The 15,082-nt window shown below is 42.9% G+C and overlaps 1 protein-coding gene across 1 annotated transcript in view; it reads right to left on the bottom strand.

Annotated features, from left to right (window-relative positions):
- doc2a (double C2-like domains, alpha) overlaps positions 1-14,571 on the bottom strand; it is a 50,402-nt gene extending 35,831 nt beyond the window's left edge. The window contains 2 exon segments of the mRNA XM_039825411.1: positions 6,336-6,415; positions 14,237-14,571. Of these exon segments, the coding sequence (XP_039681345.1) occupies positions 6,336-6,415; positions 14,237-14,570 (414 nt within the window). The 5' untranslated portion in view covers position 14,571.
- Positions 14,572-15,082: the final 511 nt, after the last annotated feature.

The raw sequence follows: 15,082 nt of genomic DNA on the forward strand, positions 1-15,082 counted from the left end.
ATAACATTGTGTGATATTTTCTCTCCTGTGTGAGGCAGCCTCATCTCTCCTCATAGATACTGAAATCTGGAGGAAATAATGAAGTCTCCTATAATCACCATCTGTCCGAGGTGTTCCCAGTGCATGCTGGGAGAAACTCCACGGAGAAAGAAGATAAATGAGTAATATCATCTTTATTCATGTGTTGCTTTTTCAAATCAACACTACACTCAAAACACTCAAAAACTAGAAATCATTATTTTTGGAGAATACCTCAAATAGGAGATTTGGGCTTTGAGCAAGGATGATTCGTACATAAATATAAAATCTGAAATATATATATATATATTTTTTTTTTATTTTTATTTTTTTAAATGCTTTTATGTTGTATTTTTTCATTGTTGCTTTTTCTGAAATTTCTGTGAACCAGAGAATGTAGCGGTTGTGTTTTTAAACAGGTGGTTAACGTTGTGAAACGGCCCCAGTTTGGTTAGGTTTAGACACCAAAACTACTGAGTTAAGTTGATAAAAAGATGGAGGTTTGGGTTCAAATCAGATGTGACTTCACTTCCTGAAGGTTACCACGTGACCCAGAACGTGACGTAGCTCCGTTTGTTCCCTAAAGTAAAAAAAAAACTCTCTGTTTCCTTTTCTTTTCTAATGGGACATGAACCCTGGTCTCCTGCGTGAAAGTCCTGTATTTATTTAACCCACCCCCCCTCCCAACCTACCTCCTTACCAGGACATTTGGTGTTCTTATGCTTCCCCACCTTACTTCCTGCTTTGCTCCCGTCAGAATTACTACGGCCACTAGAGGGCACCGCCACTAGAAACCTAAATATAGGTCAGAGTGATTCTGGAACAAACTACCTATAGGAGCATTTAAATGGGGAGGACAGTCTCTTGTGACCGGTGGATGACTTTGTGTCTCTGCTGTGTGTATAAAGCATTAATATAGAGAAATATAGTGTTTTATATATTAAACGCATCACTCAAAGGGGACTATAATCGCCTGGTGATTCCCACCTAATCTGCTCTCATCCTATGAATCCGCCGAGCGGAGAATTATAAAGCTGCAGTGCCAAATTATTTTACAAATCCTGATCGTATTTCAGTGCAACTTCAACTTTATCGAGCCTGTCTTTTGGTCAGTAAATTTCAGAGAACAAAAAGCCCTGTACCCGTGTGAATGTGGCCGAGGATGGAGCATAACAACAGGTTTAAATCATGTGATGCAGTAAATCTGTGGCAGGGGGAGGAAGCAGTCCTGCACTGCTGTCAGCAAACAACGTCTTTGTAATGGGGATTAAAATGCTGTAATCCTTAATGCATTAAATGGGAATATATAAATTAAAAGGTGTGTAAACGTGCACAGAAAGGATTAGTTAAAACAGCTGTTAAAGGAACACGCCAACTTATTGGGACTTTGTCTTATTCCCTGTATCCCCCAGAGTTAGATAAGTCCATACATACCCTTTTCATCTCCGTGCGTGTCGTAACTTTGTCTGACGCCCCCACCGCTAGCCTCGCTTAGCACAGATCTTGGAGGTAACCGGCTCCAACTAGCCTAGCTTAGCCCAGATCCTGGAGGTAACCGGCTCCATCTAGCCTACTGCTCCCAATAACACAAATATAAGACAAAATAACACCAACTTGTTCCTATTACCATGTTGTGATTTGTATAGTCACAGCGTGTACTAATAACAAGGTCACATGAGACACAGCCATCTTCTAACCGTATACATACTGGGAACTATAGTCTCAGAAGGCCAAGCACTGCTACTTCTGCTACTTGGGCGGAGTGATTTGCTCGCAGCACCTGAGAAGCCCTGTGGTGAGGAGCAGAGAGTAACAACGGTTCTTTTCAGGTGTTGCGCTAATCACTCCGCCAAAGTAGCAGTGCTTCGCCTTCTGAGACTATAGTTCCCAGTATGTATACGGTTAGAAGATGGCTGTGTCTCATGTGACCTTGTTATTTGTACACTCTGTGACTATACAAATCACAACATGTAAATAGGAAAATGTTGGCGTCATTTTGTTACTATTTTGAAGGGTATGTATGGACTTATCTAACTCTGGGGGATACAGTGAATAATAAAATGCTGTCATTCATTGCACTGCTTGGTTAAAAAGGTGGTCTTTATTTATTTATGACCACCAAAATATGTTGTTTCTTGTATGTACATTGGGTGTCGCTGTGCTATTACCTAGGGCAAAGTTATAAAGGTAAGATCCACACATAGGGCAAAGTTATAAAGGTAAGATCCACACATAGGGCAAAGTTATAAAGGTAAGATCCACACATAGGGCAAAGTTATAAAGGTAAGATCCAAACTGTTGTGTGCATGTGTTTGGCCCCGAAGGGCAAAGGGTTTTTGAGCGTCGTCGCCAGACATGGGGGACTCGAGTTAGACTCGAGTCGCAAATTTTAGGACTTGAGACTTGCTTGATTAACATTCATAAAAGACTCGACTTGACTTTGACTTGATATTCAAGACTTGAGACTTGACTTAGACTTGAGTCAAATGACTTGAAATGACTTGATTTTCTGTTTAATAAATATATTTTTCCCTTCTGATATTGAGGAGGAGTTAATTTTACGATTTTAGTGCTATTGCATGCGCAGGAATCGTTGATATGATGACGCGGCGCTAACTTAACGTCATGGATCCCTCTCATGGGCGCGTGGGTGCTCTAGCTCCGGAAGCACCCACGGAAAATACTGACCGCCCACGAGTGCCAGACTGCCAGTTCATTTTTACGTTAATCTAAAATTAAACACTGCAGTTGTGGAGCGTCTGTCGTAGTGTGATTGGTTATGTCAGTGGCATTGATTCTTAATTTCCCACGAAGCTGATCGCGGTTACGTGCCAGTTAAAGGTCCAATATGTAATATTTGTACTGTAATAAATCCAAAAATGACACCAATGCCTCATCAGATATTAAGGAAACATGTTAAACTGAAATACTATCTTTTCTGACAACAATGCTAATTTCAGTATTTTTTCTTTTTGAAATTTACATTCCGTGACGGAATTTATGTTTGTGTTTTGATCTGTGTGTTGTTATCAACGGCCCAGTTTGACAGCCAGGCCGGGTTGCCAGATATACCTGTAAACACGTAAACCCAGCGCGCTACAGCTGTAACGGTAGTACAGCCATGAAAGCAGCAAACAAACAAACAGGATCAACGGAGATAGATTCTACCCGACCTAAAAAAGAGAAAACAGCATGTTTCTAACAGTTGCGTGACCAGAGACATAACAACCCCCTGGTAAATAATGGAGATGTATTTGAAAGATGGAGACAGCTTAGAGCCCAAAAGGACGCAGAGTTGGCTTATTTCCTCCTGAACCGGTAAGCATTAGCTTCAGGCTAATTTATCACAGCTACTAGGGACGGGCATTTTTTGTCATTTCAACATTTGTGTTCTCACATTGAATTATATAGCTAGAGTACCCGAGTTGGTTACTCGCAAAAACAATTGAGACATAGCCAGTAAAGTGATCCCGACTGGTCCTGGCTAACGCCGCCATGCTAACCCTGCTACCTGTTAACGTTACCGGAGAACCAGGCAAGCCCATGGCTGTTTACAGCATGTAGCCTCGTCAGCGGCTGGAGCCGACAACGGTGAGTTATTTTAAGCCACGAGAGGGGGGCTGTAAATCAGAAAGAGAGGACTGTGAGTTTGCAGTGTGTTTAGCGATTGTTGCCGTAATTCTAAGCCAATGAAGGGTGTTCCGTCGGCAAGGTAGCTAGTGGTATTTTTAGCGTTTCGTATTGTAATTCTAAGCCGAGGAAGTGTGCCTGACTGGCGTGTGGAGAGGACGGTGAGGTTGTTGTGTTTTTAGCGGTTCATACTGTAATTTTAAGCCGAAAAAGTGTGTCTGTCAGTTGGTTACAGAGCCCCGAATGAGCACGGGCTTTTATGACTGTCAATATAGCCAGCATCTACCGTTAGCTACTCCGCTGTGCTGTGGAGTAATGTCTGGCTATGTGAGAAAAGTGTCTAGCAACGTTGTTGTGAATGCTGCGGTCTCAGCCTGGCAACCCCCGTGAACTTCGAGTCTGGGCAGGAGGGGGCGGGGGAAACGACTCTCCAGTATTTTGAATTGGTAGTGCAGTAACTATTTTAACCGCTAGCTGCCAGTATTACACACAATATTACATATTGCACCTTTAAACTTTTCATCTCCAATCCTATCTGTATTTGTGAGAAGTGGCGCTGTCCTGGCTTTACTATGGCGTGTGTGTTTGTGTCGGCCGCTGTCCGTAAGGTTCTGAAATGCAAACACTTTTTTTGTAAAGGGTGTGCGCGTGTGAGCACCCACAGAGGAAAACATAAATCGGCGCCTATCCCTCTGCACAGAAAATAATAAAGTTTGGCTATAAGGATTACACATCTGACCAGGCAAAGAGAAAACATATGGCAGTTTACAAGGTCTGCAGTACTTATTTCCGATGTCGAATTTCATCAGACACTTAAAATCGGGAGAGATTCGGGTTCCAGTCCCCATATTCAGCTGAACCACTATTTGGACGTTTGTGATGGACAGAAGTCCCTTCAGTTTTTGGCCATGAATAAGCACACTCTCCCCTCTTTGTTGAGCGAATAAAACTAGGCACACATACACAACACAAACTATTCTCTCTCTCTCTCTCTCTCTCTCTCTCTCTCTCTCTCATAAACACACACATGCAGACGTAAGTATGTGAATAATTAAAGCTAGGCATACATACAACGCACTCTGCACTCAAACACACGCACATTCACTCACCAATATTAATAACTTTTCACTCTCTCTTTCTCAAACACGCACACATTCACTCACAAATACACTGTCAAATATCACCATATACTTTCCATTCCATGTGATAAGCAAAGGTGGTGGGATTCAGCTACTCCTAAAGAATATGTTTTGTTTTTTAAGAGAAGGAAAGGTTAAAGGATGTGTTTCTGTCATAAAAGTGAGCCATGTTTGAAGAATATTATTTGACTTAGGAACCATTATACTTTAATTGTTTGAAGGAATTTCATGATTTAATGTCATGTTTGAGGCATATTGAACAATTTTGATTTATTGTTGGCCTAATATCAGTTTTAGGCTGTGATTTTGTTTATCTGTGTTAATTTAAACTCTTCAATGTATGTGGACGCAATGTCTTTTGAGTAAAAAATGCAAATAAAACTCCAGCAGTTCATAATCACTGTCTTTAGCTCTTTTAAAAATGGAAACTTTTGTATGACTTGACTTGTGACTTGCTTGACCAAAGCTATGACTTGACTTGACTTGCTTGATTGTCACAAAAAATGACTTGGACTTGCTTGAGACTTGAAGGTTAAGACTTGAGACTTGCTTGCGACTTGCCCATGTGTGACTTACTCCCATCTCTGGTCGTCGCTGTATCGGTAGTGACGTTGGGACCCTGGGACGCATTGGCGCTACACCATTGTTTGAAATGCTGTCTTATAGTTTATGGATTTACCACTGAAAACAAAGTATATGGACATTTTCATGCCGCATGGAAAAACAAAACAGACGCATAAATGCAGACCTCTGGACACTGAAGACATTCATCTGCATGCACGGCAGAACACTAAACTAAACATTAAGTTACCAGCTAATGCTAGCGGTAGCTAGCTAGCTTGGTAACAGTTTTCAAAACGAATCTAGTTGTAGTCTTGCAATGTGTGACCCTGCAAGATCTCATCGTCTTTACATATGACGTCTTTAACGTTAGATGTAAGATGGTGTCAGACTGTAGTCTGTTCAGAGTCTGTTCAGTGTCTTCTAGAGGACGGCCTTAGTCTGCCTTGTGAACATTCTGCTGTTCTGTCTCATTCTGTCTCACAGCAGCTGTTAAATGTCGGCCGGTGAGAAAAGAAGAGTTTGGGATGACTGATACCTTCACACTCAGTGAGCTTAGAGACAGGTAGAACTGGTGTCTGGGGAATCGCCCCTCGGCTCCGACAGCCCTGCAGATTTACGGTGGTGCAGCCTGTTGTCTCTTTACAGTCCTCATTTATTCTTTCTGACACTTAAATCGGTCTCTGGGGCGACAATTTGCTTTGAATTACGACACTTCTGCAGGTGCTGTTTCGGTGTAGCAGTGGATTTAATAGTTTTGAAGCCAGTAGGTTCAAATAAAACTGGACTGGTTTCTGATTAAAGATCTCTGGGTTAGACAGTTGGTTATGGCGCTTCAAAACAAAACAAAACTGACAGTAAGAAATACGTGGAATGCATACCAATTGCAGACATTACTTTTCACAGCTAAATATAAAAATGCTTCAGGCTGAGTGGAAAGCCTGAAACCTGCCGAGTTGCCCCCGGTGGTTTGGAGAGCGGCCTTACCTTGGCCCGGAGCACCGTGCAGTGCAGCTCGCTGGAGCTCTGCTCATATCGAAGTTGAAACTCCAGCGTTCCCAACGCAGCTGAGAAGATAACAGGGGAGAGAGAGACAATTATCACACCTCATGAAAAGAAACATGACTTCAGTCAGCAACAGAGAATAATAGAATAGAATAAATGAAAAGCATGCCAGAGAACAGAGAAATATCTCAGCATGCGTTCAGAAGATGGAAATTCAATTTAGTGGAGCAGCATCTGTCACATGAATCCCAACAGCACTTGACGTGTCAACACACAAAATCCTCTTAGAGGCAGAGGAAACACATCCGTCTTACAGACATGCATACATGTTCAACACACACACAACCTGGTGTTGTTCCAGTGAGTTATATAAGATGATCCATACACAATATGATTCACAGGGATTAGAACAAAACATTTATTTTAGGCATCAGCTCCACCAACAAACCTCTGCTGCTTACGCAACACTTTGTGTTCTTATGCTAAACTATAAGCTCCTGGAAACTGCCGTGTGTTTATCAGCCTGGAGTATTTCCCTCATCCTGTTCAGCTTCCGTTGATCTCAAACTGCAACATCTGTTGGACGGTCATCAAGTGACTTCAAAGACACGGAAAACAACCGCCGAGGGACGGCAAAGAGACAGCCATAGAGAGACAAATACAAAAAGACGACAACAGAGAGACGGTTGCAGAGAGAGGCAGCCTGATAAAGACAACAGCAAAGAAGTGACCGTGGCCGCAAAGAGACGGCCGCAAAGAGACGGCCGTAGATGGACAAGTGCAAAGAAACGGCAACGGAGAGACGGTCGCAGAGAGACAAACGCAAAGAGGCAGCCTGATAAAGAAAACCGCAAGGAAATTACCGCGGCCGCAGAGAGACGGCCATAGAGGGACAAATGCAAAGAGACGGCAACAGAGAGACGGTCGCAGAGAGACAGTCACAGAGAGACAACTGCAAAGAGGCACTCCGATAAAGACAACCGCGAAGAAATGACCGCGGCCGCAGAGAGACGTCCGCAAAGAGACAGCCATAGAGGGACAAATGCAAAGAGACGGCCCGATAAAGACAACCGCAAAGAAATACCCGTGGCTGCAGAGAGACGGCCGCAGTGAGAAAATCATAGAGAGACGGCCGCTGAGAGAAAATCATTGAGAGACGGCCGATTACAAACTTCCGCTGGGAGACAATCACAGAGAGACGGTCAGAGAGATGGCCGCAGAGAAACCCTTAACAACTACAAAGGGGCGTAAAATGACTGCAGAGATTAAAAAAACAACCACAGAGAAATGGCTGTGAGCTGTTTGTAGTGGTTTTGTGTCTTTCAGTCTGGGGGTCTTGCTCTCATGTTGGAGGTCTGGGGGGGGTCTTGCTCTCATGTTGGAGGTTTAGGAGGTCCTGCTCTCATGTTTGAGGGGTAGGGGGTCCTGCTCTCATCTTGGAGGGGTGGGGGGTCTTTATCATGTCTGTGGGGAGTCTTTGGCTCATAGCGGGAATAATCTGTCCTCTCTGTGTTCCCGGTGTAATATCCCACAGGGGATTTCTGGATTCCTGCTATTTCTCCTCCATAACTGAAGAAAATTAAATGGATATCAGAAACACAGCTGCTGTCTGAGACACTTCACATCATTTGCATCTCGTTTCTGAAACCCTGGTCGTGCATCAATAGCAGCACATCAGCAGCCGTTTCTGTTCTGCATCAGTAAATCTCAACATGAGCCGGAAAAAGACTCGAAACCTGAAAAGATCAGGTTTGCAGGGGTGGAACATAACCATAGGCGTAGATTTCCGGGGATATGTGTCATCCACACCAGAAAAAGTGTTGTTTGGCAGTACTTTCAGTCAAAAGAAGGCCATTCAAGTCCAGCTACATGTTCAATTTGCAATGCCGATTTGTCTGGTGGTGGCGACATCACCACTGTTAAAACATTTGCGTATGAAACATCCGAAACAATACAAGTTGCGCATGAAGGAATCTACAGACAGCAGCCAAAATGCAGCAACTTCAGGTACAGCAAAGGAAGGTCACAGCTAAAAACTTGTGTTAACCAGACAGTGCCTCTCTCCTGGGCTGTCAGCCCTTCTCTCGGCAAATGAGTTTCCCTACAGTGGCAGCGGCGTGACCGAACAGCTGGCTGCTGCTCGTTAGCTAACGTTAGTTTGCTAATTTCACTCACCAGATTAGTAATTTGTCCCGTTAATCTCCGATTTCATAGTGCTAAAACTCAAATGAGTGTTTCCCACTATCTGTGATATGTCCAGACTGTAGGATATGTCGTGGGGCTATCTGGCAACCCAAACAACCCGCCTGCCGTGCCGTGCGTCACTCGTCACGTTCAAGCTCCCGTTCGAGTCAGAGTCAACTGATGCTACGTTTCCACGTGGCTGGCTATTTTCATAAACGGACATTTCAACCTCTCCGTTTTAAAAAATAACATTGTGCACAGCTGTCAGTTTTCAGAAAAGAGTTTGTTTACATGTACCCGTGTATATATGCCGTTAATGCCGTCAAGAGCACGCCAAACCTGTGAAGCTCAAGCCCACGTTAGCCAATCAGAATCCCAAAAATAGCAACAACAGCAACGAATCACTTCCTCTTTCTCTCTCTCGGCTGTCTAAACCTCCGTTTGTCTCAGTTTACATGCAAACGTGCAAACGAAGATCTCAAAAATCTCCACTCTGGCCGGAGTTTTTAGAAAGACTCGTTTTCAGAGGAGAATTCTCTGTTTGCGTGTAAACGAAGGGCACAAACGAAGGGACATGTCTCCGTTTGTAAAAATAACCATGTACGTGTAAACAGGGCCTGAATCGAAAATGGATGAAACCACTCCTAAAAAGAAGAAGTGTGCGTCAAAATCCCTGTCCTCTTGTAGCGAGAACTTCCGAGCCGCTAGCCACTTCAGCAAACACCGTGCGTTTAGCAAAGTATGTCGGGCAGACTTAAGCGTAGAACGCGGTGGGAAAAATTACGTTACCAAACATGCTAATTACAGCAAACATTAAGGCTCATTAAAAGTCATTTACTTGACACCGTTGTGTTTATTGTTTTATTTTGTGGTTAGGGGTTAAATGGGGGCGCGGACGTTGGGAGTAGTTCATTCCAATCGATTACCATGGAAATCTCCCTCTTCATTACAGCCCGATGTTAGCTGGTATGTACTTAAAAAAAGATCTTTAAAATAAAAGGATGACATTTTGAGCGACGCAGGTGATGTTCATATCACTTCCTCTTCAGCCCGAATGGAAGTGAAGAAGTGAAATAACACAAATGTTTGTACTCGGCCTTCACTTGACATTGTACTGTTGAGCAAAAAGTCTTTGGCATGAGGATGATTTCCAGACGTGTTCAGTAAAATTTTTCAAAACTAACCTCAGAGTTCGAATCTCAGAGGTACAGCGTGTGGATAAACACAGTTTCTTCTCTCTCCGCTGACTCCACTGCAGTCCTCAACACAAAATGGAAATAAAAAAAGCTCTCAGTGCACTTTCCATTTTCAATTCTGAATGCTTGTGGTTTTAATTCCTGCCTCCTACGCTGACTCCCAGCTGCCCCGGGCAGAGACGGTCGGCTGCTGTAAAACCATCCTGCAGAAACAAACGCAGTGCTTCAGCATCCCCAAAAAAAAATTGTCTTTTATGTTTGATCAAAGAGTTTTAGTTACAGTCTGTCAAACTCTGATCAATCTCATTATTAAAAACCAAACAGTGTGACTGTTTAACAAATACAAACACAAAACTACTACAAAAAGACACAAAATGAAACAAAGGGATGACCACGAAGACAACCCCAAGAGACGCATAATGACTACAGAGATCTGAGCCTGCATGCGGAGGAGGAAATCTCTGCAGGGATCGTTTCTGCACAAAAGAATCAAACTCCCATAAAAAAAAAAACTTCTTTCACATTGAATGTGTCTTTTGTGTTTGATCAAAGAGTTTTAGTTACACGTATTTCAAACACTGATCAATCTCATTATTAAAAACAAAACAAAACATCGGCCAGTGACTGCTGTGCAAATGCAAACACAAAACGACTCTAAAGAGACACCATGGGCCCTATTTTAAGGATCTAAGGGCGTTTAGGGCGTGTCCAAATCCACTTTTGCTAGTTTGATGGTGGAAAAAAGGGTCTGTGCGCCGGGCACCTGGTCCTAAAGGGTTGTACTTAGTGTCTTCATTAATCAGAGGTGTGTTTTGGGCGTAACATGAAATCAACAAATCAGAGGATCATCTCCCATTCCCTTTAAAAGCCAGGCGCGTTTGTACCTTGGTGCATTGCTGTTATGATGGAGGATTTGAACCGTAATATTGTTATTTGTAATCTTTTGCATGTGTGTGTGCTGCTGTGCGTCCCTGTGTGTGTAACAAGCATAGTGTGCGTGCGCTGTGCACGAGCCTAGGAGCATTTTACTAATGCTCTGTTAAAATAACAATGAAATGCCTTTAGACCAGGTTTTTGTTGGTCAATGGCACAATCACTTCCCGCTGCCTCAAGATAGCAATTTGCCCAGAATACACCTGAACACACCTCCCTGTAAGACCAGCACGCCCAGAATGCTCCTGAACACACCTCCCTGTAAGACCAGCACGCCCATGGACGCAAAAATGGGCGCAGGTGCATTTGCCATTTAAACGACGTGGGCGCTCGACGGGAAACTGACAACTGCGTCGGTCTTAAACTAGCAAAGACACTTGGGTCGGGCTTTGAGCTGTGCTACGCCGGGTGCAAGATAGGACCCTAAGAGACACAGAGACAGAAAAACAACCACAAAGACTGACTGTAACGACCATGCAGAAACAAAAGACGCATGAGACGCAAAAAGACCACAAAGAGGCAAGAGAAGTCCACAAACAGACCCAGAACAAGAGAGACGTAATATAACGACCACGCAGAGACTGACCACAAACGACGACAAAGACAGGCAAAACAGCCACGCTGGTAAACTACTGTTTATTACGGTAAGAGACCGTGAGTTTTTAGCTGTAAATGTTACACGAAAGGATTATAGCATACAAAAAGAGACACAAAAAGAGATCACTAAAAACAAAAATAACTAGGAAACATCTACAAACTGGGTGATTTATGGATATAATGTCGCCATTGATATATGTATATACATGTATATATACTGTTGTATATCAATATACCATTGATATACAACAGTATATCATCTTAGATTTTGGATATTGTAATATCGTAATATCAAGATATGTGTTGTCTTTTCCTGGTTTTAAAGGCTGCCTTACAGTAAAGTGATGTAATGTTCTGAACTTACCTGACTGTTCTAGCTGTTCTATTGTCATTGTTCCCAAATTATTGGTGATCATTTATCACAACTCTCATTGTGTTCATATTTTGTGAAAGCACCAATAGTCAACCCTACAATATCGCCGCAACATCAAGATCATATTTAAAAATATCGTGATGTCTGAATTTGTCCACATCGTCCAGCCAGACTACAAATAGACACAAAATAGTTTTGTGTGTCTTTCTGTTTAATGGTTGGCTCTCATGTTGGAGGGGTGAGAAAGGTTTCCTTTATTTCTGACGAGTTTAAGTTACGTGTGACAAACTGTCAAACTCCGACACTGATGGATCTCATTATTGAAAAAACAAAAAAAACCACAGACTGTAACGCAACCGACCACAAGAGATGCCAAACGACCACAGAGACAAAAAAACCACTTCAAAGACCCGCACAGTGACAAAGATGCAAAAAGACTATGGAGACAAAAAAAAAACCTGATAAGAAACAGATGCAAAAAGAACAAATCAACTGACTAACAAACGCAAACGACCACAAGAGACACCAAATGACACAGAGACAAAAAAAAACAAACATGCACAACGACAAAGATGCAAAAAGACTACAGAGACAACAAAAAAACCCGATAAGAAACGGATGCAAAAAGATCCCAAAAAAACGAGAAAAACCACAAACAAAGACAACCACAAAACAACTAAAAAGAGACACACTCACAAAGAAACAAAATGAGACACGTTGTTTTGTGTGTCTTTCTGTTTGGAGGTTTTGCTCTCATGATGGAGGGGTGTGAGAGGTTTCTTTCATGTTTGATCAAAGAGTTTTAGTTACGTAAGACAAACTGTCAAACTCCTCGACACTCTGATGGATCTCATTATTGAAAAAACTAAACACATATTCAACCAGTGACTGCAAAACAAATGTGATAATAAAAACATGCTAAGGAGGAAAATAAAAACCCCTAATTAGCCTTTCCTTTAGAGTCTGAATCACAAAAGAAACTGGTTGCTCAGAGACCCGAGTCATTCATCACACTTTGTTCTCCTTAAGCGACTGCAGTGATGATAGAGAGAATGAAGGAGTGATCTGTCTTCATTCATCCATTCAGCAGAGTGATGCTTTAACCCCAGAGCCAATTCCAGCACGTCTGAGGTGTCTCTAGAGCACAGATCGTGTTTTATCTGCCGTCTGATGCCTTGTCTGTCTCAATTAGAGATGTTCCAATACCATTTTTAGCTTCCAGGTACTGATTCAATTACCTGAACTTGTGCAACTTGTATAAAGTACTTGAACGCAATACTTGAGTAAAAGTACAACTATCTTACCAAAAAAATGACTTTGGTCGAAGTTAAAGTAAGCTTTTACAATATTACTTGTACTTTGATTATAAACTATATTGTGGCTTCCTTATAGTGAAGCATAATATTCAGGGTTTCCACACTTTCTTAAACATCAAACTCAAAGTCTGACATCAACAAAGAGAAAAACTGAATTTAAATTTTTTTGTGAGGAAGAATCTTTCACTCCAACGTACAAAAACATTTCTTGCAAGTAACGAGTAACGATGACAAAGTAGTGGGGAAAGGGGAAAGTAGTGGAGTAAAAGGGAAAGTTTCCAGGAAAATTAATAACGTAAGTTAAAGTAAGTAAGTGAGTAGAAGTACAGATAGGCTATGTGAAAATTCTACTTAAGTACAGTAACAGAATATTTGTTGCATTACAACACTGGTACCGATCTGATACCAGCGTGTCATATATTTTATTAGGTTTTATCAGCTGTATACTACTATCCAAGGGCGTAACTGGGAACTCACCATTGACGGAGCTCAATCCGAGGGGCAGCATAAACGGTTGTCTTTCAAATTCCCTCTGCACGTAACAGGATAGCTCTACAACCAGGGGGAGCCACGAAGAAGGTAGCGGAGCTAGTTGATAGATTAAACTTTTGCCGTATCCGGTCGGCAAAACTCAGAACACATCTTCCTTTTTTAAGAATGATTTCAGTGCCGTTCTTTGTTCTTTTCTCAAAGAAAAGCTTAACTCCAAGTCTTCCAGAAGACCGCTGTTCACCACCAGCAGCAGCAGCAGCCATAAGCCCCGCCCACCGACTCTATACATGATGTGATTTACCTGACCAGATTTTGGTTTTTCCAGCTCGCAAGCAAACGGAGAGTGCCTAGACCCCCTTGGCTGCAAATTAAATTTGCTGCCGCTAGGGTACGTCTAGATTTCTAGGCTACATATCAACACTTAATTTCCTGCATTCTGGTGAATTTTTCTGCAACAATTTGTGCCTCATCAAGTTATGTTTCAAATGTCTGTATTTATGATAAGGAAATTATAAGTTTATATAGTTTTGATTATTGGGGGTTGTCCCCCCATCCCCCTGTAAATTACGCCTATGCTACATGTGCTTCCCAGAAAGTATCAAGAACATAAAACAACCTTTTCATTTGCATTACATTTACCTAACTTTGCTGTAGTCGAACAGTTTCCTGTCAGTCAACTCTACCTGACGTCTACACGGTGAAACATCATGCTGAGTCATGCAAAAAGCCGCCACAGGTGTGTAGAGACGCACAGTAACACACACACAGACACATGCCGACAGCGAGGCTCACTGCAGTCGTCACTGTCGGAGCTGTTGATCTCCACCGACGTGTCCACGCTGCTGGTCAGAGACAGAGAACCGCCGCCTCCGCCACCAGGCCGGCCGTGGGCCAGCAGCGGAGACAGCAGGTGAGCCCCGCCCACCGTCCCGGACGCCACGGAGCCGGGGCTGAGGGCCAGCGGTGAGGAGGCCGGGTTGGGGGACAGGGGGCCGGGGGAGGTGGGGGACAGGCGGGGGAAGTAGGCGGAGATCTGTCGGATGGGTCTGATGGGGCCGGGACAAACGTCGATGGCCATGTGTTCCTGGATGGAGATGCTGAGCTTCTTTCCTCTCCGCACCGTCATAGAGTCTGGAGGAACAAAGAAAGGCACGCTGAACAAAATGGCAGTCTTCTCAAACTCAAGGGGGTAAGCTTCGCTCTAGAACTCGAGCCATCTATGGCGCCATTTTGTTGCTACCTGGCCATCACCTCCTGTTAGCATTCCGCTGACCGCCATTTTTTTTTACGTCACTTGACAGCGAATAACTTTACATCTGAAGCGTTTAAAGACTCTATTTGTCCGTTGTTTATTTCTTAAGAAACACAACAATGTATAAAAGGCTCCATTACCTTGTACCTCACGTTATGGCTCCGTAGCAACCGTTTTTGTAAAAATAGGCTAACGATTGTGTCACATAGTAGAGGAATTACCGTATAGTACAAGATAAGCTTGCAGGCAGTTTGGCTTACATGAGCTGTTTAGGATTAATTACTAATGTTAACTAGCATTTTTGTTAGCAATAATTAGCCTGTGCCCATGTTATCTCCTTACATATACCTACACACTCTGGGCTAGATTTATCAAGCCGTTTGCGC

This window comes from Perca fluviatilis, chromosome 15, assembly GCF_010015445.1.
Source record: "Perca fluviatilis chromosome 15, GENO_Pfluv_1.0, whole genome shotgun sequence".
Lineage (NCBI taxonomy): Eukaryota > Metazoa > Chordata > Actinopteri > Perciformes > Percidae > Perca > Perca fluviatilis.